This window comes from Pelodiscus sinensis, chromosome 9 (assembly GCF_049634645.1).
Source record: "Pelodiscus sinensis isolate JC-2024 chromosome 9, ASM4963464v1, whole genome shotgun sequence".
NCBI classification, from domain to species: Eukaryota; Metazoa; Chordata; order Testudines; family Trionychidae; genus Pelodiscus; species Pelodiscus sinensis.
This window is the reverse complement of record NC_134719.1, coordinates 23,953,629-23,979,699: the sequence shown is the minus strand read 5'-3', so window position 1 is coordinate 23,979,699 and position 26,071 is coordinate 23,953,629. Positions and strand designations below refer to the sequence as shown.

The window sequence follows — 26,071 nt, the reverse complement described above, 5'->3', positions numbered from 1 at the left end:
TATGAGGATGAGTCTCGCCCTAACTGCCCTCACTTTCTGAAGAACTCTCGGGCTCGGTGGTATGGGAGGAAAGGCATAAAGGAGGAGTTCACGCCAGCTGATGAGAAAGGCATCCCCCAAGGAAGCAGGGCCCAGGCCCGCCCTGGAACAGTACTTGTGGCATTTCGCATTGTGGAAGGTCGCGAAGAGTTCTACTCGCGGAGTCCCCCAGCATCGGAAGAATTCGTGTAGGACTCCATCATGCATCTCCCACTCGTGCTTCGCGTCAAAGTGCCTGCTGAAGAAGTCTGCAATCACGTTTGTGACTCCAGGTAAGTAAGATGCCATAGGTGTTATTCCGTGGCGAATGTACCAATACCAGAAGCGGATAGCTTCTGTGCACAGGGAACAGAAGCAAGCCCCGCCCAGACAGTTCATGTAATACATGGCCATGATGTTGTCCATGAGTATCCTCACCATGGTGTTCTGGATGTGCTTGCAGAAGCATTTGCAGGCATTGAAGATCGTGCGTAACTCTAAAAGGTTTATATGTAGACGTGTCTCTTCCAGAGACCATTGGCCCTGTGCTGAGAGAGGCCCCATCTGGGCTCCCCATCCTAGCAAAGAAGCGTCTGTTGTGATTTAGTAGCAGGATTGTTGTTGATGAAAAGATACCCGATAGGAGATTATTACGTCTGGTCCACCACAGGAGCGATCATGTAATGAAGGGTGGAGGCGCTACTGGTCTGTGGAGGTCGTATCTGGTGTGGTTGTAAACCAGTGTCAGCCAGTGTTGAAGGACACAGAAGTATAGTCTGGTGTATTTGACCATGTTTGCTGTGGCGGCCATATGGCCCATCAACCTCAGGCAGGTTATGAGTGAGGTGGTGGGACTGCTGGTAATGGTATGGATGAGTTCCTGGATGGTTTGAAATCTTTTCAGGGGTAGGAAGGCTCTGCCTGCAACTGAGTCCAAACGAGCCCCTATGAACTCGAGGTCCTGAGTTGGGCGCAAAACAGACTTTTGTTCATTGAGGAGGAGCCCGAGAGATTAGAAGGTTCGTCTGGTGAGTTGGATCATATGAGAAACTTCAGGGACAGAAGAACCCTTGAGTAGGCAATCGTCCAGGTATGGAAAGGTGACTACTCCTTGCCATCGGAGGAAGGCCACGACTACTGCTATAACCTTTTAGAATACCCTGGAGACCGAGGATAGTCTGAAGGGCAGGACCTTGTATTGGCTGTGATCCTTGCTGACAACAAATCGTAGGAACCTTCTGTGGGCCAGGTCGATAGCGACATGAAAGTAGGCATCCTGGAGGTCGAGGGCAGCAAACCAGTCATCTTGGTCCAATGTGGGAATTATAGCAACCAACATGATCATTTTGAATCTTTGTTTCCATAGGAATTTGTTCAGATGGCGGAGGGCTAGTATGGGTCGCCAAACTCCGGACCTTTTCTGGGTGAGGAAATAGTGTGAGTAGAAACCCGTTTTTGAACTTGTTTGGAGCTGACTCTATTGTCCCCAGAGAAAGTAGGCGGTCGACTCCCGCTCGTAGGAGGACCTCGTGAGAGGGGTCCCTGAAAAGGGACGGGGTGGAGGGTGGAATGGAGAAGGGAATGGGATAACCCATTTGAACGATTTCCAGTACCCATCTGTCCGTGGTGATTTTGGCCCATTGATGGAAAAAGGGCCTCAACCAGTGGTGAAAAAGTTGGGTAGAATGATCTGTGGTGCTGCATGTAACTATTTGCACGCCCCCGACCAAGGCATCAAACTTGCTGCTTTTTGTTGGAAGCCATGTGAGCCTGGCCATTTCCATTATGCCGTTGCTGGGGTCTCTGGCGTGAGCGTTGATTATCGAAACTCCTCTGTTGCTGCTGTCATTGGTCTCTGATGTATGAGTAGTCGTATCGGTGCTGGTATGGGGTATACCAGCACCTCCTGAAAGAGGGTGTATACATCCCTAATGTTTGCAGGGCTGTTCGGGAGTCCTTAGAAGAATGTAAGACAGTGTGTCTGTATTCTCGGCAAAAAGCTTGTCTTTGTCGAAAGGTAAGTCCTCGACCTTGCTCTGAAGCTCCTTTGGGACTCCCACCACTTGCAAGTAGGAGGCTCTCCGCATAACAATTGCAGAGGCCTTAGAGTGAGCGGCAGTGTCAGTAATGTCCATGGCCATTTGGAAGGATGTTGTCACTGATGTGTAGCCTTCTTGGATCACTGATTTTAATATGGGTTTTTTTGAATCTGGTAGATGGTCCATGAAAGGAGTCAGGCGTGAGAATGTGTCAAAGGCGTGGTTGGAAAGGTGTGCTGTATAGTTAGCGATTCTAAGGAGCACCATTGCTGATGTATAGACTTTCCTGCCTAGAAGGTCCAAACTTCTCATTTCTTTGTCGGAGCCCTGTTGTTAGAAGGGCAGGGCCTTAGCCCTCTGTTGGGCTGCATCTACAACTAGGGAATTTGGTTGTGGGTGGGCAAAGAGGAATTCCATCCCCTTTGGGGGAACGAAATATTTTCTGTCAGCCCTTTGTTAGTCGGTAGAGCCGATGCCAGAATATGCCATATTTCATCAGCAATCTCCAGGATGCCCTCATCGAGGGGTATGGTCAGGCGCAACCTGTGCTACGGCTGAAGGTTTCTAAAGAGTTTGTGTTGCTTGTCCTTGAGTTCCTGCAACAGTATCTCCTGAGTGATGAACAACTCCTGAAACTGACGAAAGTCATCAGGTGGAGAAACCTCGCCGGGAATGACTGCTTCATCTGGCGGAGAGGAATCTGCTGGAGACACCTCGATTGACTGGTCAGCAAAGGGAGTGTGTTCTGGTTCCGATGGAAGTTGAGAGGGCGAAGCCAACTGTTCCAGAGGGATGAGGGGAGCCGGAGTTGGGGAGAGCCTGGACGAAGTGTTGTCGCAAGCAGATCGTGAGCAGTAGGAGTACCTGCTACAAGAGTTGCGGGAGTAATGGTCGTCGCAATGATATAGACCATCCAGAGGTGAGCGTCTGTCTGGATAGTAAGAATGTGAACGATGCCAATGATGGCATGGAGAATAAGGCGAACAAGAACAGTTGTATGACACCCTGAAAGAAGCAGGAGAAACTGAGAGTTGTCTGTAGTGGTGTCTTTGACAAGAGGGACAAGCAGCCAGGAATGGAGAGGGTAACCTGGAGGGAGAATCTGGAGTCCTGCGGCAGCTACCACGGTAGTATGGGAAACACGGTGCCAGAGGAGATGGTGACGGAGCTGGGGAGAACACAAGGGAGCAAGAGTGGCTTCAGCACGGTAGAGTCAAGGGGGTGGAGCTCACTGTTCCCACTTCGGAGGCACGAGCTGTAGCGCTAGCCAGTGCCATGCTCCTGGGTGCCGACAACTGAGGCAGCACAGCGGTCGGTGCCGTGGTGGTGGGAGGCGGTCGCGCCAGCGCCATGTGTTCTGGCACTGCACGCTGGTTTGAAAGTGGACAGTGACCAAAACCCTGAGGGGAGTAGGAAAGTCGGATACCGGGAAGAAATGCAGAGAGGAACAAGCAAGAAAGGAGGACCCTTGATTCGAATGGAGAAGATAGGGTGATCAGCTGGTTATCTGAGGTGTTTGTACACTAATGCGAGAAGCCTGGGAAACAAACAGGAAGAACTGGAGGCCCTGGCCCAGTCCAAGAAATATGATTTAATTGGGATAACAGAGACTTGATGGGATGACTCGCATGACTGGAGAGCTATCATGGAAGAGTATAGACTGTTCAGGAAGAACAGGCAGGGGGAGAAAAGGAGAAGTTGCACTATTTGTAAGAGATCACTATGATTGCTCTGAACTCCAGTATAAAGAGGGAGAAAAACCTGCTGAGAGTCTATGGGTTAAGTTTAAAGAAGCATACAACAGCAGTGATGTTGTGGTTGGTGTCTGCTACAGGCCACCGAATCAGGTGGATGAGGTAGATGAGGCTTTATTCGGACAACTGAGAGAAGCTTCCGGATCGCAGGCCCTGGTTCTCGTGGGGGACTTTAATCACCCTGACATCTGCTGGGAAACCAATACGGCAGTACACAGGCAATCCAGGGAGTTTTTGGAGAATGTTGGGGATAACTTCTTGGCACAAGTGCTGAAGGATCCAACCAGGGGCCATGAGCAGCTTGACCTTCTGTTCACAAACAGGGAGGAACTAATAGGGGAAGTAGAGGTGGGTGACAACCTGGGAAGCAGTGATCATGAGATGGTAGATTTCAGGATCCTGACCAAAGGAAGAAAAGAGAGTAGTAAAATACACACCTTGGACTTCAAAAAAACAGATTTTGACTCCCTGAGAGACCTGATGGGCAGAATGCTCTGGGATGCTAACATGAAGGGGAAAGGAGTCCAGGACAGCTGGCAGTATTTAAAAAAGCCTTATTGAAGGCACAGAAAGAAACCATCCCAACACGTAGCAAGAAAGGCAAACATGGTAGGAGACCGGATTGGCTTACAGGGGAAATCCTTGGTGAACTTAAGCACAAAAAGGAAGCTTACAAAAAGTGGAAACTTGGACAAATGACCAGGGAGGGGTTTAAATGTATAGCTCGAGAATGCCGGGGGATTATCAGGAAGGTGAAAGCGCAAATGGAATTACGACTGGCTAAGGATGTGAAGGATAACAAGAAAGGTTTCTACAGGCATGTTAACAAGAAGAAGGTGATCAGAGAAGGTGTGCGGCCCCTACTGAATGAAGGAGGTAACCTAGGGTACGTCTAGACTACATGCCTCTGTCGCCAGAGGCATGTAGATTAGGCTACCAGACATAGTAAAATGAAGCGGCGATTTAATTAATCGCCGCTTCATTTAAATTTACATGGCTGCCGCGCTGAGCCGACAAACAGCTGATCATTATCTTTGAAAAGTCATGGAGATCGGGAGAAATTCCGGATGATTGGGAAAAGGCAAATGTAGTGCCCATCTTCAAAAAAGGGAAGAAGGACGATCCAGGGAACTATAGGCTGGTCAGTCTTACCTTGGTTCCTGGAAAAATCATGGAAGGGATCCTTAAGGAATCCATTTTGAGGCACTTGGAAGAGAGGTAAAGTGATAAGAAATAGTCAGCATGGATTCACAAAGGGAAAGTTGTGCCTGACCAATCTGATTAGCTTCTATGATGAGGTAACTGGCTCTGTGGACGTGGGAAAGTCAGTGGATGTGATATACCTTTACTTTAGCAAGGCTTTTGATATGGTCTCCCACAATATTCTTGCCAGCAAGTTAAGGGAATGTGGATTGGATAAATGGACAGTAAGATGGATGAAAGATGACTAGAAGGCCGGGGCCAGCGGGTAGTGATCAACGGCTTAATGTCAGGATGGCGGTCGGTTTCTAGTGGAGTGACCCAAAGTTCGGTTCTAGGACCGGTTTTGTTCAATATCTTTATTAATGACCTGGATGAGGGGATGGATTGCACCCTCAGCAAGTTTGCGGATGACACTAAGCTAGGGGGAGAGGTAGATACGCTTGAGGGCAGAGATAGGGTCCAGAGTGACACAGACAAATTGGAGGATTGGGCCACAAGAAATCTGACGAGGTTCAACAAGGACAAGTGCAGAGTCCTGCACTTGGGACGGAAGAATCCCAAGCATTGTTACAAGCTGGGGATCAACCACTTAAGTAGTAGTTCTGCAGAAAAGGACCTGGGGGTTACTGTGGATGAGAAGCTGGATATGAGTCAACAGTGTGCCCCTGTAGCCAAAAAGGCTAATGGCATATTAGGTTGCATTAAGAGGAACATTGCCAGCAGATCCAGAGATGTCATTATTCCCCTTTATTTGGCTTTGGTGAGGCCACATCTGGAGTACTGTGTCCAGTTCTGGGCCCCTCACCACAAAAAGGATGTAGTTGCATTGGAGAGGGTCCAGCGGAGGGCAACAAAAATGATTAGGGGGCTGGAGCATATGACTTATGAGGAGAGGCTGAGGGAGTTGGGTCTGTTTAGTCTGCAGAAGCGAAGAGTGAGGGGGGATTTGATAACAGCCTTCAACTTCCTGAAGGAAGGTTCCAAAGAGGATGGACAGAGGCTGTTCTCAGTAGTGACAGATGGTAGAATAAGGAGCAATGGTCTCAAGTTGTGGTGGGAGAGATCCAGGTTGGATATTAAGAAAAACTATTTCACTAGGAGGGTAGTGAAGCACTGGAATGGGTTACCTAGGGAAGTAGTGGAGTCTCCATTCCTAGAGGTGTTTAAGTCTCGGCTTGACAAAGCCCTGGTCGGGTTGATTTAGTTGGGATTGGTCCTGCCTAGAGCAGGGGGCTGGACTTGATGACCTTCTGAGGTCACTTCCAGCTCTATGGTTCTATGATTCTATGGTGCAGGTGTCAGCGCTGTCATAGTCAGCTCTGAGAAAGCCCTCATTGGTGGCTCAGAGCTCGGTGCCGGCGGCTGGGGTGCAGGTGGAGCCAATGCTACCCTCCGTGCCACAATCTGTGCAGGCTCCCTCAGCTGTTTAGATTTTTGTGCCGCTAAAACTCCGGAGCACAGCTTTGAAATACCGGATGTTCCCGGTCTGTCCCCCTGGCTCTCCCTGCCGTGTAGGACAGTAGGCAGAGATCTGGTTGAGGAGAGTCTAGGTTTCTTTGGTATGGCCGGGTTGGGGGATGAAGCTCGTCGCTTCAGGGGCTGTTCCTTGGTGGCGGGATGTTGTGGCTCCAGGGCTTTATCTAAGAGGAGCATTCACAGGCGCCTCTCTGTTTTTTCTAGCCCTGGACGTAAGTTTAGTACAGTGGAGACATTTCTGGGGAATATGAGATTCTCCCAGACATTTTATGCAGTCCAAGTGACCATCAGAGGATGGCACTGCCTCACAGCAAGTGCCACATTTCTTAAAGACGGGGTATGACGGCATGATAGGGCTTAGTCTGGCGGTTAAGGTTTCTCTGAATTTCATTCTTCTTAATGAAAACAGAAAAGAAACGTCTATTTCTCTCTCTTTTGTTTTTTAAACAAGTAACAAGGAGACAAACCGGGAAGTCAACCGTTTGGGATATAGGAGGATAACAACTGCCTTCTTAATTCTTGTGGGTTTTTTTTTTTAAGGGAAAGTAACGAGGCGGAGATGTGGAAGGAAGAAATGAGGTAAGATTATGTATGCAAGTTAACTAGAGCACTAGTTAACTAGTCTCACAATGGGTTGAGGTGAAGAGCGTGGTTCCATCTGTCCGCAGCCTTAGGTGGTCTAGAGGAACTGGCGGGAGGCCGGACCGTGCACCAAGGAAAAGAGCGCGAACGCCGTGAGCACCACGGTACATGCGCGGTCCAGCTGGATACTGCTTTTGACAAGTCTCCATCTGCGGTGCCGGGGTAAGCCCAGCAGCCCATAATGGAGCATCTGCGGGGACATCATCAAAGAAAAAGCAAACTTAACTTCTGTGAGTTTTTCAGGACAAGACTGGATACTCTAAGGCAAACAGTTATGGAGAAATTCAGAACTGGGCACAAGCTTTGGGGTCAACCTGCAAAAGGGAACTGTGTGGTGAAAGTCAAGATCTGACCTGCACACTTGTAGGCTGGCTGTTGGTGTCAGAGCTGTGAGCCACCCCAGCATCACATTTAAGCCAGTGACACAACACTTACTGGTACAAGTTGAATCCCAAAGTGTCCCAATTACTTATGAATTCCAATTGATGCTATGAAGTGGGTGGGTGAGAGTCTGTGGCCTGCATTGTGCAGGAGGTCAGACTAGATGATCATAACGGTCCCTTCTGACCTTAAAGTCTATGAGTCTAAAAGTTATTATAAAATTATTTTATCATGAAATGACTGTGTGGATTTGGAATCCATCAGCTACTAACAAGGACTTACTAGACCAGGAACAATGGAAAGTTGTTAACCTTAATCACTCTGCTCTGGATCAAGCAATGAACATGTTAAGGAGATTGGCTGTGAAGAGTGGAAAATTACCAAGTAGGACATAGCAACAGTGATGATAAAGCAAAGATTTAAAAATGATTCTCAGAAAAACAGTAAGTTTTGTTAAGAATGGGGGGAAAACAGGCAAGTGTTCATAGCAGGGGATCCAATTTAACTGCAGTGCCAACAAAGGTCAGAAAAGGCTAGCCGGGCTGCAAAATCTCCATGATTCAGAAGTCATGATCTGGAGAGGAAGACACCATAGAGGACTCTGTCCAAGTCCAAAGAACTATCCAGAATAGTAAGGAACCTGAGGCAACGAAATGTGTATGCGTATGTTTAGGGTTCCCAGGCATCCAGTTTTCGATCAGAACACCTAGTTGAAAAGATACTGGCAGCTACTGGCAACATTGCTGACTATGCCATTAAAGGTCTGGTAGTGGTGCAGCAGGGTTAAGGCAGCTCCTTGCCTGCCCTAAGTTCATGCTACTCCTGGAAGCAACCAGCAAGTCCCAACTCCCTGTGCTCTTAAGCAAAGCACTACGCGTTGCCCCTGCCAAGCACTACCTACACAGCTCCCGTTGGCTGGAAACTGCGGCCAGTGGGAGTTGTGGGGGCGGTGCCTGCAAAAGCAGGCAGTGTGCACCATGCAGAGCTGCCTGGCTGTGCCTCTGCCTAAGGCCTGGACATGCTGGATGCTTCTGGAAGCAGCACAGCACCAGGGCAGGCAGGGAGTCTTCCTTAGCCCCTTCCCACTGCCAACCAGGAGCTGCCTGAGATAAGCACTGCCCAGCTGGAGCCCACATCCTGAAATCTTTACTTCAGATTGAAACCTCCTCCTATACCCTACCTTAAACCCCTGCCGCAGGTTAGAACCTCCTCCCACAGCAAACACTATCCCAGGGCTCTCACACCCTCGCAGACCCCAGACCCCTTTCCTAGTCCTGAGCTGCCTCCTGCACACCAACCCCTTCTTCCCCACCCTAGATCCCCCTCTCACACTCGGAACCTCTCATTTCTGACCTCACCCTGAAGCCCACGCCCTTGGCTGGAGCCCTCACTCCCTCTTGCTTCCCAACCTCCTGTCACACCCCAGTGAAAGTGAGTGAGGATGAGAAAGAGACAGCAATGTGGGGGGCTGGAATGAGTGGTGGACAGGGCCTCAGGGCAGAGGCTAGACAAGGGATTCAGTTTTGTGCAGTGAGAAAGCTGGCAACTCTACATATGTTCATTATTTTAATTAGACCTATGTATTTCTCATTCTATTAAGTAGGAGCAATATTATTTTAGTATCCTATAAAAGTCTGTCTAACTGTTGGCTTTCACTACTGAATATCCCTAAGGAGGCAAACTAAGCCAGAAGGCTTAAACTTTAAGAAGTGGGTTGTGCCCACGAAAGCTCATGATACTATTTACACTTACTGTTAATCTCTAAAGTGTTGCAGGACCATTTGTAGTTTTTTAAGTTTTGTTTCAGTATTAGACTAACACAACTACTCCTCTGTGATTTTGATGGGGGAAGCTTGGGGAAGATGGCATGACTTTTAGGGCCTAGGCAGTTGGGCTTAGTGAGGTCACCACTGTCAAAAAGTGCACTGAACACATGATCACATCTGAAATGTGTGTGCAGAAGTCAAAAGCCAGGAATGCTGCCTAAACTCTGCCCAACACCAGCTAGCTAAAGGATTCAAAGTTGTATCCCCTTATAAAGACTGTCATAAATCCACAACTATATAATATCAGACAAACAGGAGCCCTATAAAAATGAAATAAAGTCTAAAAAAAGAATACCTTGAAATTTTCTATCATCAAACTGAACAATTTTGTTGTATTCCCTGTATCACAAGCAGTATTTGACATTATTATTTCTAACGGTGTTAAAATCTTGAGTTTTGTGATAACCTAAAAGCAAAATTGAAATAATTAAAAAGTTAGCACTCTCATAGTACATTTTCACAAATAAATAAAATAGTCCTGAAATGACTAACAAATTCTATAATCTTTTAAACGAATTTAAATCAATTAAAAATTCAATGTAAAGAGAGGTGTACGTACAACAAACTAGGTAGACATCTATTCTCATGCAGGGCTAACAACAATGAAATATTGTCATGGTTTTTTTTCACTTCCTGAACTTTGAACACTGGTAACAGGTGAGACCACAATCATTAGGAACTTTCTTATGGACAGATAATGAGTTACATGTAGAACAGAAAGCACTGAGGCAAGTTTAGTACAAACAGAAAAGATTTAGCTACACCTATTGCAACAGGCTCCAAAGATGGCAGATGAACATATTACATTATTATTTATTATTTGTAACATGTATAAATGTATTTCTTTCCTCCCTCTCCTTCCCTATTATGCATTCTTCTCTCTCCAACTGCTGCATACAAAGGCTATCAGAGAAATAGCCTGCAGTAATAATTTCCCAAACAGAAGAATGAACTGTCTGCAGATATCACTTACTAATATAAAACAGAAATCAAAAGTTACAAAATGCTTAAAATTAAAGATTGAGAAAATAATGGATCTCATGTCATAAATGTATGAAAGATAGATATGACAAAGCATCCCTGAAAAAAAATGTTATGCCTAACATGGCATTACATGGCTGAAACTAAGAAGGTACCTTTTCAATCAGAAGAAACTTTCTGGGTTTGCAGGTGAAGACACAGGGCACTCCTGAAGGTCATGAGCTTCAAACTCACATGGACTGGATAAGGCTCTTTGGATTAGGTCATATTTTAGACCTTATAACTTTTTATGCATACATGTACACACTTCAGCCTAACCTGCATTGTTTCTCTGTTTTGGTGGCTCAAAATATACATATTTAAACAAGCCTTTCCTTTTTGCATGAAATACTCATTGTAACAGCATGTGTTTAATGCCCCCAGCTCCTGGCTAATCCTGCCTTATGCAAGTTTCCTTTTGCTGGAAAAGAGCTGTGAGTTTAAACCTCCACTAGCTGCCAAGAAAATCCACCAGATTCAGCAGCTGGCAGAATTAAGAAGAATTGGTTCTCCAGCAGCTAGAAGGATCATGAGCAATGAGGGAACAACAGACAAAGTAAAAAGGACTGTGCTTCATATGAAAAAGGGGTTGGTTGGGGGTAAAGCTGAAAGAGCAGAAGGATGTCCCCTGTCTTGCCCTACTTGGGTCAGGAACCTAGCTCTGATTTGAAATACAACTGAATGTTGCTACTAATTTCTTATCTAGGAAAGGGTTAACATTTACATATGCCTAACAAAAGCAATTATTATGTATTATTTCTATTTGTATTATTTGCAGTAGAGCCCAAAGGCCACAAATTATGATTTGGGTCCTAGTATATAGGTCAGGTATGGGCAATAATTTCTGACCAGGGACCACTTCAGAAATTTTTTAAGTGGTCCCAGGCCATCCCGGAAGGGGCAAGGCCTCAGGTAGAAGTGGTTGGGGCAGGACACTTCTGTGCTTCCCCACCCACAGATCCTGATTGGTATCATGGTGGGGGAGTTGCAAAGATTTCCTCCCCACATACAGAGAGAGAACCGCCAGCTGTTCAGAACAGCTGGCGGTTCCCTTTAGGTACCCGTGCCCCTGGCCACAGGAGGAAACTTCATGTGCTCCCCATTGCTGCCCCAAGATCAATCAGGGTCTGGAGAGGGAGCACATGAAGTCTCTCGCTCCCTGACCCCGCCCTGCAAGGGAGCTCCATGCTTAGAGCAGGGCCGGCCCACAACATTTTGGCACCTGAGGCTGGGAGCTCAAATGACACCCCCAGGCCACCTTTTCTCCTGCCTGCCTGTTATTTCTCTTGTGTTCTCCTTCCTCCAGCACAGCACTCCACCATCTCTGTGCGTCTAGAGCAGAGAATACATAAGCACCAACAGCAGACACAAATTTCTACACTCTAGTGGTGCCCCCCCCCAGGAGTGGCCCGAGGCCAGCTGCAGCAGCTGGCGCCCCAGGCAGAGCGTATGATGCACTGCAGGGCTGTCAATGCATTGATGTCATCAGCGGGCACCCCAGGCACCCCCGTGACGTCATCATTGGGCACCGATGTCCGCCTATAGCCACGGGTTGCCCCTGCACACCCCCACAGTCTGGCACCTGAGGCGGCTGCCTCAGTTCACCTCTTGGTAAGGCCAGCCCTGGCTTAGAGTCAACCACCAGCTGAGCAGCAGCTGGCAGTTGACTTTAAGTGCTGAGCCCCTTGCAGAGCTAGAGGAGACTTCACATGCTATCCTCTCCTTCCCTGATTGGCCTGCGGGCAGAGGGAGTGCACGGAGTCTCCTCCCGCCCTTCCCCCATCCTGCAGAGGGCATGATGCTCAGAAGCGCCACACAACCTCGCAGGGTGGGAGAAGACTTTGTGTGCTCCCTCCTGCCCCCAGGCCAAACAGGGCTTGAGGATGGGGAGAGCACACAAAGTCTCCTCCCACCCTGCTAGGAAGCACTGATTGGCCTGGGGTGGGAGGGAGTGGTAGGGCCTCTGCGGGCTGGATCAACTTACTTGGTGGGCTGGATCTAGCCTAGGGAGGCCCGTTTTTATTCACCTTGGCAAAATAAAAATAAAAAGAGACCCATTTACTACAATTTTGACTTCCCGTGGTTTGTCAAATTCTCTGATTCAGCATCTGTCAGGTACCAAGGGTGCTGGACTTCAGAGGTTCAAACTGTATAATAAATTCATGAGATTCCATAGTCTTAATCATTCTGAACTATCTAAAATATTTTTGTTTGGGCCAAGGCTTCCCCACCTAGCCATTGTTAGCTGCCTAGTTTTTTGGTCACATTACAGCAGAAATAAGTCCTAAGGAGGGATGTGTAGAAGACAGTGCCCTTAACATATTAATTGAGGGATGGTGTTCCATGCATACGAGGTGGCATGGAATAAAGTGTGACAATGGTTGAAGCCAATATCATTGGTGAAGCAGAGGTTACAACACAGTAAGAGACAAGTATTTAGTGAAGGGCATTGAAGACAATGGAGCCGGAAATTGGAAAGTCAACAAAAGAGTAAAATCAGAGTGACAAAAACAGGAGACAATTTTAAGCAGATGTGTTCTGGATGGATTGAAGGGTGAATGTTCTGTCATAGAGCCAGCAAAAAGGAAGTTACAGTAATTAAAATGTGAGATGAGGGACAGGTTTTCGCAGTGTACAAGTATGATAAAATTTTTAAAATATTACAGCAACTCATTACAGCAAAACACAGGAGTTGGACACAGCTTGTTGTGGGCACTTGGGAGAGGAAAGAATCAAAGACAAGTTATGTTTGAGTGACAAGGGAAATAGTGATGTCCAAAGACAATGAAAAGGCACAAAAGGACTTGAAAGGAAACAAGTTCCATTTTTATCATGTTCATTTAAAGTTGAAGGGAGATATCTCAGAAGGGATGTCAAAGAGAGAAACGAAGGAGTGGAAAACTGAAATATGGGATTGCACAGACGAAGATAGATCAAAATTATAAGAGTAACTTTGAGGATCGAGGCCAAGGACAGAGTCATAGTGGAACCCCAACAAAGAGTGGTGAAAAAGTATGGGAAAGAATCCAAACACAAATAAATACACTATTAGCTGAAGAGCAAAAATGCACCTGCTACTATGAGTAGATAGAATCTTTAAGAGGAACAGATTAAAAAATGAGTATCCAATGTCCACAAAGCCAGCATAAATGATATTACTGTTCGCATTAACAATGCTATTTTACTTTTTTTTATTACTCTTGGCATGAACAAACTGCAGTCTTCAATCAGGGATTTCTTGCTATTATTAATACACACATCTGACAAAAAGGACAACTACAATAATCTTCATTGTCATATAAAATGCAACCATATTCAGCAAACCAAAGTATTCATAATTACCTTGGCATAGGTTGTGTTGTCTGCAAACTGGGATAATACCACTTCAGGGGTTTTTAAGTCAATACTAGCCATTCCTACTTCACCTCTGGCAAGTCCTCTCCCTTCTACTACAGCTACAATAACAGATGCGACCATGTGAGCAGAGACAGCAGATGAGGATGTAACTGTAAAACAGTAGTATACATTTTAGCAATGACTCAGTTCACAGCACAGTGCATAAGGTATGGGCTTATATCCCCTTCTCATAAAGAAGCAGAAGTCTGGCATTTGTCCAAATTTACTTAAAAAATCAAAATACTAGTTACTGAATTCTACATTTGATGTATTATGCACAGAACAAGCTCTGTTTTTAATTATTTGAACACCATGCATCTACATGTAAAAATAAGAGCACAGCATATATACACAGAGTGTGAACATGACGAATGACATTTTTAAAGGTGGAAATATATGCAGAAAATAAAGTGCTGAGCACTATTTCTGCATTTTGAAAGACAGGTGAAGGGCTGTTGCAACCATTAAGCATTTGTAATTTTAAATACAAAATTGAGGGAAGCTATTATCGCTGGTCAATTTTAGACAAAACTTGGAAACACACTGAAATTGAAAGAAGGTATTCACTTTGTGCAGTAATGACAGTTCTTCGAAATGTACGTCCCTGTGGGTGCTTCACTCTAAGTTCCTTCACGCTGAGTGTCAGTGCATACCAGGACCAGAGATTGGAGTTTTTCACAGCAGTGGTCAGTTGGATATCACGTGTGTGATAGCCATATTGAGACATCAGTGCCTAATGTATCATATTCATAGCTCAACCACCTCCATTCCTCTACCCCAGAGTTGAGAATCTGGTCTCCAAAGTAGACGGGAGGAGGATGGGTTGTGGAGCATTCACAGGGACACATATCTAAAAGAACCATTGTTACTGAACACGGTAAGTAACTTCTTTGAGTGCTGCCCCTGTGGACGTTCCACTTTTGATGACTATCAAGCAGTCTCCCTCAAGGAAAGTGGGATTCAGAATCATGTAACAATAGTGAAGGATAGCACAGCTAGACCAACTGCTGGGTCAGGAATGAGGATGGGGAAGTTGATTCCTTCAACTTAGAATCAACATTACAAAAATGGAACTCCTTTCTTTTCAAGTCTTTTCCGGCAGTTTTATTTTGTGAAAGTGTGCTCTGAAGTCCAGATAGCAGCCCTGCAGATGTCTACTATGGGGATATTCTGCAGAAAGGCAAGTGAGGCCGCCATGGTTCAAGTATAGCGAATCCTTATATTAGTGGGGGGAGGGCCGTTGTTAAGGTCGGGATAGCAGGAGGCCAAAATATAATTGGAATTAATCAATGCTATCTGTAAGGAGAGGTTGCGCAGGCCCTTGATCAATCTTTCAAAATGGCAATTTGGATGTGGAGGATTGGCTGGAGTAGTCTGGGTCTGAAACGGTCTTCTCCTCAGATCTCTGTTTTGATGTGTTGGGATGGAAATGTTGATGGAAAATTGAGTTTCTCGGCCTCTGGTATGGTGTATATTGCCTATGTTTATTTGGTGGCATGTAAATGCCAAGTGTACATAGAGTGGCACAAGTGTCCTTCATGGTATGAAGGATGCTGTCAGTCTTAGAGGGGAAGTTTGTCTCTGTTGAAAGGGAGATCCTTCACATTGAGTTGGAGTTCTTTAGGTGTTCCTGAAACTTATAGTCAGGATGACCTATGCATGATTATTCCAGTGGCTTGAGCCATTGTATCTGCCACATTGATTGCCAATTAAAATGCTGTTTGAGCTATTGTCTGGTGTTCCTGAATAATGGACCTTCGCTTGGGGGGGAGGTGAGGGGTTCTGCTCTGGTATGTCCATGATCAGCTCCCTGAGTTTGTTGTAACTGGAGTAGTCATAATTGGCTAGGAGCTCTGAATAATTGATAACTCTGAATTGTAAGATGGAGGAGGACTATCTCTTTCAGCTGAAGAGGTCTATTTTTGTGGTCTTTATCTTGTGGGGCTCCTACTACATTTAAACTGAAGAGGCACAGCAGGGGTAGGCCCTGGACCCAGCACGAACCGGGGCAGCCTGTAGTGACCCGGACTGGCCACAGACAGGGGCTGCAGCCGGAGCAGCCTCTACTCACTACCAGCCACAGCCACCACAGATAGGGGCTGCTGCCAGAGACCTGTCGCGGGCAGAGGCTGCTTCATGGGAGCCTCCTCTGCAACCTCCCCACCATGCTCCTGTCTCTGATGGAGGCAGCAGCGAGGGGGGCAGGCAGCACTGCAGAGACGGTGCTGGGAAAACCAGCCTTTAAGCTGGCTCTCCCCAGCACCAGCTCCTGCTTCCCCCACCCTTGCTGCCTCTGATGTGGGGGAAAATGAGAGTAGATAACTCAACTATTTGATAAGCATAGGCTTATCATGTAGTCGACTAGTAGTTTACATTCAAAGTTTAGAATATGGGTCTACTGACTTCCACAAATAAGTCTAATCATATAGATCAGGGGTTCTCAACCTATTTCCATTCAGAACACCTATAGCCACCCATGACCATAAGTATCCCATGTATCCACATAGTACACACTATTTTAATAATCTTTGTACAAAATATGCCTTGTAATATAGCATTTGAAAACAAACAACTCTCTGTCAATAATATGGTGATATGTACATAGTAACATTACATTAATGTTATGAATTCCCCTGTATGAGGTTTTTAGAACACATTCAAAATCAAATAGCCCTGCACTGGCAAAAATTGTTTCACAGGTCCATCCTAAACAAAAGAATGTGTGTTTGACTCAATTTCTATGTAAGTACTAGACAGAATTTATAGACCAGCAGGGGGAACAGATGGCAAAAAAAAGAACAATTTGCATTTTAGTGAACACAAGGAGGGGCATAGAGCCTCTTTCACCCACAGACTCCATGTTGCTTTTCTTACTACTTGAATAAACTTTACTCTGAAAGATCCACTTCAAAGATTCACTGGATTATAAAAAGGAAAGGGAAGATAGAGAACTTCACAATCTTGTTCATCTACAACAAAGACAAATTTAAGCCTTTGGGAGAGAACCTGGTGAAGTAAAGAACTTCATGATCTTGCTTGGAACCCATGGGTGAGAAAGGCCACTATAAAATCTTGAACCAAACCTTGCTAGATTAACTTTTAGATGCTTGTTTTCTCTTGTGTTTGTAACCATTTCTAACTGCATCTCTTATACCCGAAACAAAAAACAGGACTATGTAGCACTTTAAAGACTAACAAGATGGTTTATTAGATGATGAGCTTTCCTGGGCCAGACTCACTTCCTCAGATTAAACTGTGGAAGAAAACTGGAATGACCATATATACCAAAGGGATACAATCAAAAGTGAACACATATAAAAAGGACAAATCAAATTTCAGAACAGAGGAGGAATGGGGGGGAAGTTAATGTCTGTGAGCTAATGATATTAGAGGTGATAATTGGGGAAGCTATCTTTGTAATGGGTAAGGTAATTTGCATCTTTGTTGAGACCCAGGAGTAAAGTGTCAAATTTAAGCATGAATGACAGTTCAAAGGTTTCTCTTTCAAGACTGGTGTTAAAATGTCTTTGAAGCAGGATGCAGGTAATCAAATCATTGAGACAATGCCCTTTCTGGTTGAAATGGCAAGAAACTGTTTTTTCTTTGTGATACCGTCTGATATCTGTTTTGTGTGCATTGATTCTTTGGCGAAGTGTCTGAGACGTTTGTCCAATGTACATAGCAGACGGACACTGTTGACACATGATGGCATAAATTATATTTCTGGATGAGCAGGAATACATGTTTTTGATCTTATAACTGAATTGGTTAGGTCCAATAATGCTGTCAGCAGAGTAAATATGTGGACAAAGCTGGCAACGGGGTTTGTTGCAAGGGAATGTTCCAGGGTTGGTATTATTGTAGTATGTCCTGTGGTTGTTGGTAAGAATCATCTTGAGGTTAGGTGGTTGTCTATAGAAGACTATGGGTCTGTCTCCCAGAGCCTCTCAGAGTGTAGTATCCTGTTTCAGTATAGATTGTAGTTTATTGATAATGTGTTGGACGGGTTTAAGTTGGGGGCTATCGGTGATGACAAGTGGTGTTCTATTGTTGGTTTTCTTGGGTCTGTCTTGAAATAGATGGTTTCTGGGTATTCGTCTGGCTCTTTCAATTTGTTTTTTTATTTCTCCGGGTGGGTAATTGAGGTTTATAAATGCTTGGTAGAGATTCTGAAGTTTCTGGTCTCTGTCAGTGGGATTAGAGCAGATGTGGTTGTATCGAAGGGCTTGGCTATAGACGATGGATCGTATGGTGTGTGCTGGATGGGAGCTGGAGGCATGTAGGTAACTGTATGAGTCAGTGGGTTTTCTGTAGAGAGTGGTGTCTAATTTACCATTGGTGATTTGTACTGTGGTGTCCAGGCAATGGATCTCTTGTGTAGAATGGTCCAGGCTGAGACTGATGGTGGGATGTAGGTTGTTAAAATCTCTGTGGAATGTCTCCAGTGTTTCTAGGCCATGGGTCCAGATCATAAAGATGTTATCGATGTAGTGTAAGTAGAGAAGAGTTAAAAGGGGACGGGATCTGAGGAAACATTGTTCTAAGTCAGGGCCGGGGAGAGTTGCGGCCTGGGACAGAGAGGGAGTTGTCCTGGTCCTTCCCCAGGGGAGGGGAGTCACATGATTGGTGGCCTCCCCTGACACTCATCACTAGTCACCTCTGGCCTGCAAGTAGTAAACAAGACTGGAAGAAGCCAGTGTGCGACTGGTGCATTGCTGACAAGCTGCTGAGGTCAAAGCTTCAGATATACATGGACACTCAGAATCTGAGTGCTGGTGGCCTCACAGTGCATTACCCATTTTACAAGCTACAACAGTAAAGCATTGTGAGATACCCAGGGTGATAGAACAGGAAGTGACACAAACCCTCATTACTTTGGATTGCACCAGAGAATTAGGTATTGTTTGATAGCTAAATCTGGGGATTTGGTGCTTGGGATTGGGGCAGATACTGGCTGAGGAGAGTGCTTTACCTCTCTAAATCCTTCCATGCCTGCTCACACATCTTTCGGACAGCACTAATTCAAGAGGCTATTAAACTTTTCTTCAGTTTCTAGATGTCCTTGTTATTATCTGTTCCAGAACTGAACACTGGGAAGGGGAGGAGGAACTCCTTTATAATTGGGTTTGGAGACAGAGTAGCAGAGGCAGAAAGGGGGAGGATTATTTAGGGGAACAAGCTGCAACTTTCCCATTCCCTTTGTTCCTGGTGGATCTTCCCAGCCATAGGATTCTGCTTGTGGCAAATGGTGGGGTAGCGTGCTAACCCAGCACATGCTAGTAGTGTGCTAACCCTTGGCAACACACCTGAAGACATCATTTGAGAAATACTTCTGTAGGCTACAGGGCTCAATAGACAAGATACTTAAGGTGAGACACAGAGAGGTTTAGTTTGTATACCTATTCTTCGACAAACTGATTTTAGGAATATTACATTTAGACGGTATTCTTTATTATTAAAATGTACAAATGGAAAATTTCAAGCTCATTTAAATAGCTTTGCTTAGTGTCTGTGATAATTTCTTTCACATTATGTATTTTCAAAGAACAAGGTAGGGGAGAAATTACCAGTGAATTATTTTCAAGAAAACTATAAGGTAGTATTTTTACCCACCTTGTCTCTCTAATATCCTGGGACCAAGACTACTATACTAACATTTCAAACAAGAAAAAGGCGATCAATAATCAGAGTTCTTAATCTTGATAGACCCTTAAATTTACTAATCCTGCTGAAAGCCATTATAAAACAATTGCACATAAAATATTTCATTAATTATAAGCAGATTCTGAAATGTAAAAGGCCTCAAAATTAGGCTAAGAAATATACATGCATATTGTAGATGTATCACATTCAAGCTTTTTTTACAGCAATTCAGCAGTCGATAGCTTTTACAACACAGAGATTAACTGACATATTAAACAATCTGAAACTGAAAGTGAATTACTGCTAAATCCCAAAACTGTCAAAAAGTCAATACGTTAGATTCTTTGCTAGAAAGAAAGTTCTTTTCTCTGCCTCTGTGGTATTAGTCAATGTTCTCTTTCATCTTTTTTCATTTTTTTAATCAAACACTCTTATAGAAGACAACATCTTCATCAATCTTTTTTCTTTTATCAGTCAAACTCACTATCACTGTAGTCAACCTCTCTATCAACCTATCAGTTTTCTTTTCTGTAAACCTTAATATTAACCTTTTATCAATTTATCACCAGATTTGGGTACAGTATAATAGTTTAAAAGCTAATTTGAGTACAGTAATATTACTACTTATTTTACAGATATACTAGATTTTATTCTGAAGGATCCCAAAGCACTTCACAAAGTAAATCCTTATACCAGCTCTGAATTAAACTTAAACTCATCACTGATATGGAGTAATACAGAGCAATATGATATAGAAGTGTGCGCACTTGCAAGGGGAAATTCTGGTCAAAAGACTAGAGAAAACTTTTTTAAAACAGAATTTCCCTCATTTAGGAATTTATAACATGAGCAACTAGTAGCTGTATACAACTCAAATTCAAAAACCTAACAATCTGAAATCAGGTATCACTCCATCCACTTGCTTGCTCATGTCAATGTTTACTTTATCTTCATTTATTTAGCTGTTGTATGAAAGCTCATATAAATAAATGAGTTATATTTTTTCAGAAGATGGTAAAATCTATGCTCATTCTCAGAAGAGATCCACAGCAATTGGTCTACTATAAAGAAGTCACAATAATTTGGGGTGCAGGAACAACTCCAATGTGCCTGAGAAGCACAGCTCAGCCCACAAACAGCCTCAAACATCAAGATCAAAAATTTATACCAAAATAGTTCCTGGACCAAGTCCACTGTAGTGTCTGAAGTTCCACAGAAACATGTTTTTGATGTGCGATGTTGGTTAGGAGATGGATTGCTTCATGTCGTGCTATCTGGAACATCTTAGGAAGGAGATATGAGACAATGATGAAGTACAGTGGAAACATTAAATATTAGATCATAAAGAAGTGAGAAAGCTGTCTTCACAGAATCCTAGAACTGGAGGGCACCTCAAGAGGTCATTGAGTCCAGACCCATGCCCTCACAACAGCACCAAGCACTGTCTAGATCATACCTGTCTGGTGTCTGTCTAACCTGCTCTTAAATATCTCTAGTGATGGAGATTCCGCAACTTCCCTAGGCAATTTATTCCAGTGTTTAATCACCGTTAGGGACAGTTAGGGAGTTTTTCTTAATGTCCAACCTAAGTCTCCCTTGCTTCTATTTAAGCCCATTGCTTCTTGTCCTTCATCAGATGTCAAACAGAACAATTTTTCCCTCGCCTCCTTGTAGCACCCTTCTAGAAACTTGAAAACTAGCATGTCCCCTTTCAGTCTTCTCTTTTCTAAACTAAATAAGCCCAATTCTTTCAGTCTTCCCTCATTGGTCATGCTTTCTAGACCTTTCATCATTTTTGTTGCTCTTCTCTGGACCTTCTCAAATTTCTCCACATCTTTCATGAAATGTGGTGCCCAGAACTGGACCCAACACTCCAACTGACGCCTAATCAGTGCACAGTAGAGCAGAAAAATCACTTCTCATGTCTTGCTCACACCACTCCTGTTAATACATTCCAGAATATATGTTTGCTTTTTTTGCAAGTGTCACACTGTTGACTCATGTTTAACTTGTTGTCCACTATGACCCCTAAATCCCTTTCAGCAGTACTCCTTCCTAGACAATCACTTCCCATTCTGTGTATGTGAAATTGATTGTTCCTTCCTAAGTGGAGTACTTTGCCTTTGTCCTTATTAAACTTCACCTGTTTACTTCAGACCATTTCTCTCGTTTGTCCAGATCATTTTGACCCTAACTTCCAAAGAACTTGCAACCCCTCCCATCTTGGTATAATCTGCAAATGTAATAATCATATTCTCTATGCAATAATATAAAACACTGATGAAGAAATTGAACAGAACCCGTCCCAAAACAGATTCCTGTGCAACCCCACTTGTTATCCCCTTCCAGCAGGATTGTGAACCATTAATAACTACTCTCTGAGAATGGTTAGCAAGCCAGTTATGCACCTACCTTATGGTAGCCCCATCTAGGTCATGTGAGATCATGTCAAATGCCTTACTAAAGTCTAGGTATACCGCATCCAGCACACTTCTCTTATCCACAAGACTTGTTATCCTATCAAAGAAAGCTATTGTATTGGTTTGACATGATTTATTCTTTATAAATCCATGCAGGCAGTTTCCTATTGCCTTATTTTCTTCCAGATGTTTGCAGGTGAATTCCTTAATTATTTGCTCCATTATCTTCCCTGGCACAGAAGTTAAATTCAGTGGTCTGAAGTTTCCTGGGTTGTTCTGATTTCCCTTTCTATAGATGGGCACTATATTTGCCCTTTTCCAGTCTTCTGGAATCTCTCCTGTCTCCCATGATTTTCCAAAGATGATAGCTAGAGGCTCAGATTCCTCCTCTATCAGCTCCTTGAGTATTCTAGGATACATTTCATCAGGCCCTGGTGACTTGCAGGCATCTAACTTTTCTAGGTGATTTCTAACTTGTTCTTTTTTTATTTTATCTTCTAAACCTACCCCCTTCCCACTAGCATAAGGCAGACTCCATCTTGTCTTCAATTCTGCTACTGATCCTAGATGCAGCCTTGCAAGGGACACAGCGCCAGGAAGGATTGTCGATCCATCCTGACATGGGATGTACACCAGAGACTTTTAAGATAGCAGATTGTAACATCTCTGCTGAGAGCCTGCATCATTGGTGCATGTAATGTATTCTCTTTAATAATCTTACGTTCAACCTTTTCTTTCTTTTATTAATAAACCTTTAAATTATAGATTCGAAAGGATAGGCCCAGCGTGATCTTGTGGGTAAGATCTAAAGTGTAAATTGACCGGGAATTTGTGGTTGGTTCTTTGGGTAGGAGTGGCTAGTAATACAGTCACAAGGTCGTGTAGTGCTGAAAATCGGTGCAGAGGGAGATAAGCTCTAGCTGTCAACGAATCAAGGTGGGCCCCAATTAACTCTATGCCCTGTGTGGGTGGCAGGATCGATTTTTGCTCATTTATTAGGAGTCCCAGATGAGTGAAAATCTGCATGGTGTTGGAGATCCTGACGGCAGTAGCTGCCTGAGATCGGCCTTTTTTAAGACAGTCGTCTAAGTATGGCAGGGTTTCCCAATTTTATTTGGCCACGGAACCCTTTTAAACCCGGAAGAATTTCAAGGAACCTCTAGGGAAAATTTGTCGAGCACAAAAAAATAAGTAAATAAAGCTGCTGGACCTCAGCGTCACAACACCCCCCCCCCCCCCACCCCCATATTCCCCCCCCCCCCTCCCCCCCCAGACCTCCAGGAAGGCAGTCTGGTATATGGAGCTGAAAAAGTAGACGACAAATAAGTATGGATAATAATAATGAACAAATGCTAAATAATGTCTTGAGATCGACATTTAGTTTAAATGCACATATTTAAAAGCAAAAATCACATGTAACGTGTACAAAAAAAATAACGCTAAAAAACTAATATGAATTATATTGGCAGTTTTCAATGTGAAGAGTGTTTTTTCTTCTTTTCTTGGCAAATTCTTTTTATATTTTGTTTAATACTAAAAAGTTGGATTTGCGTATCTAGTGCTGCATTCAGTCGATTTCTGTATTTTGTTTTTGTTGCTGCATAATTCGAGAACCCAGTTTCACACAAGTATGTGCTGGTGAAGGTTAATAACAGACAAATTGCACGTCTTGATAAAGCTGAATATTCTTGACATAAGCCACCCCAAAATGCTATCAGAGAAACTTCTTTAAATTTTTGTATTAATTGGCCATTGGAAGTGATTTCAATTAGGTTTTCATAATCTTGCATAGAAAAACTGACTGGCCTTCCTGTTATAATTAATGGATTTCAAATCCAGTTATTCTTGTCATTTATGTTTGGAAAATACTTCATGATGTTTGTGTATAAATCACAAAGAAGATCTGCAATGTCCTGGCCAGGAAGAAAAGTACAGGAGAAAGCCTGGGCCAGAGTTGTCTGGCCAGAAGGCAGGGTACAGGAGGGGTCTTTGGGCAGGGTGTCTGGCCAGAAAGGAGGGGACAAGAGGGGACTTGGGGCAGGGTGTTTGGCCAGGAGGGAGAGTACAAGAGGGGATTTGGGGCAGGGTGTCAGAGCAAGCTGGGAATGCGGGCTCTTGGAGGAGGGAAGGGGAGTGTAGGGGATATGGGTGTGGGGTCTGGGCATATGGGGGGATGCTTACCTGTCCTGGCACGCTGTTGCAGCAGGAAAAGCCTCCAGGCAGCATGCTCTTGTTCTGGGGGTGGGGAGGAGGGAGGGAGCTCAGTTGTCCCCCCTCCCCTGCCCATGCAGCGGGGAACCCAGTGCAGCTGCACCACCAGGTCATGCTTCCCACAGGCAGGGTGGGAGCAGGGGGAGGGTGTAGAAACCCCGACCTTCCCTGCCAGATCAAACTCTGCTAATTCCCCAGCAGGCTGGGGAGGGGCGCAGGGGAAAGAGAACAGCAGAACATGGGGGCAGCGAGCCCAAGTGCGCCCCGAGGGGGGGGAGCAGAGCCCGAGCGCACTTCAGGTGGGGGGGGGCAGCAGAGCCTGAGCTGGGTTCCCTGCAGGCAACAGTTTAAAAATGCTGAGGTCCAAGAGCGGCTCCTTGGCTCTGGCCACCCCTCCCCTTCTCCCTCCCAGCAGCAGCAGCAGCCGCTGCCACCTGCACATGAAGAGGAAGCGGCTGCAGGGCACCAGGATAGGACAGTCCTGAAGGGTGAGGAGGGGCCGTGCAGTGCGCGGGGGATGGGGCAGCCGCAGTGGGTGGTGGAGCGGCCAAAGCCACACGGCCAGGGGCGGATATACGGTAGGGCGAATGGGGCAGCCGCCCTGGGCCCCGCGCTTCAGAAAGCCCCGCGCATGCACCGTGGCGCCGCTGCGCATGCGCATAGCGTCACTGCGCATGCACTGTGGCAAAGGGGGGCCCCGTGGAATTATGCTGCCCGGGGCCCCACAAAACGGTCATCTGCCCCTGCACACGGCCCCAGAAGCCCATCCTCACCGGTAAAGCCCCAACGGGTTCTTTAGGGAGCAGGGGAGCAGAATTTTTTCACAGAACCCTGAGTTCCATTCCACGGAACCCCAAGGTTCCACCGAGCACCATTTGGGAAACACTGAAGTATGGGAAGATGATGACGCCCTGTTGACACAGATAGGCTGTGACTACGGCCAGGACCTTTGAGAAGACCCTGGAAGCCGATGATAGACCAAAAGGGAAGACTGTACTGGTAGTGGCCATCTCCCGCAGTAAATCGAAGAAATCGTCTGTGTTATGGGTGTACGGCGATGTGAAAGTATGCATCCTGAAGATTGAGGATTATACCAAAGCCGGTATACTCGATGCCAGTGTTACCATTCTAAAGCATTGTTTCCACAGATATTAGTTTAGTTTGAGTAGCTCTAATATGGGTCTCCATCCCCCTGTGTACTTTTGTGTCGAGAAATATTTGAAATAGATTCCTCTCCTCTGAAAGGCCTGGGGGGCCCTTTCTATTGCTCCCAAGTGGAGAAGGCAGTTGATTTCCTGTCTCAGAAGCGTCTCGTGAGAGGGGTTCCTGAACAGAGATGGGGCGGGGGGATGGGCAGGGGGAAGAGATGTAAAGGCAATGGTGTATCCTGTGCAGATGATCTCCAAGATGCATTGACCTGATGTTATGATTTCCCACTAATGGTAAAAAGGACGGAGTCTGTTGGTGAAGAGATGGTACTGGCTTGTTAGCAGAGGTCAGGCAGGCCCCCAACCAAATCCTCAAACCTGTTGTTTTGTTGCCTGGGAGCCCGAGGAGCGAGTTGGAGGTGGGCGTCTCCTCTGAGGGCATTGTCTAGGGTAATTGTAGTCATACTCTCTATGCTGGATGCAGTTGTAGTAGCTGTCCCTATTTTTGTTGTATAGGGTATAACGCCTTTGATGATATGGTGGAGTATACATGCCAAGCGTATGAAAGGTAGTGATGGAGTCCTTGTGTAGAACTTTGTCTGTCGTAGCTGTAAAAAGCTTGAGCTTGTCAAAGGGGAGGTCTTTTACCCTGGATTGGAATTCACTGGGTATCCCAGCTGATAAAAGCCAAGAGGCCGTTCTCATCATTACGGCTGTAGCGGTTGCCCTGGCTGCCATGTTGGCTACATCTATTGAGGAAAGGAGTGCTGTACGAGCAATCGTATGACCCTCATGTGTGACTGCCCTGAGAATGGGCCTTTTAGAGTCAGGTAGGTTTTCCATCAACTCGGCCAGTTTAGATTAGTCGTTGAAGTCATGGTTTGCCAGTAAGGC

The 26,071-nt window shown here is 45.1% G+C and overlaps 1 protein-coding gene across 3 annotated transcripts in view; it reads right to left on the bottom strand.

Moving 5' to 3' along the window:
• MSH4 (mutS homolog 4) overlaps positions 1–26,071 on the bottom strand; it is a 118,741-nt gene that overhangs the window by 74,201 nt on the left and 18,469 nt on the right. For all 3 annotated transcript variants that reach the window (XR_012905921.1, XM_075936277.1, XM_075936278.1), the window contains exons 3-4: positions 13,702–13,865; positions 9,635–9,745 (exon numbers count right to left, since the gene is read on the bottom strand). Coding sequence is in view for 2 of the 3 variants with exons in the window: in XM_075936277.1 (XP_075792392.1) it covers positions 9,635–9,745; positions 13,702–13,865 (275 nt within the window). In the remaining variant the exon portion in view is untranslated. The remainder of the gene's footprint in view (positions 1–9,634; positions 9,746–13,701; positions 13,866–26,071) is intronic.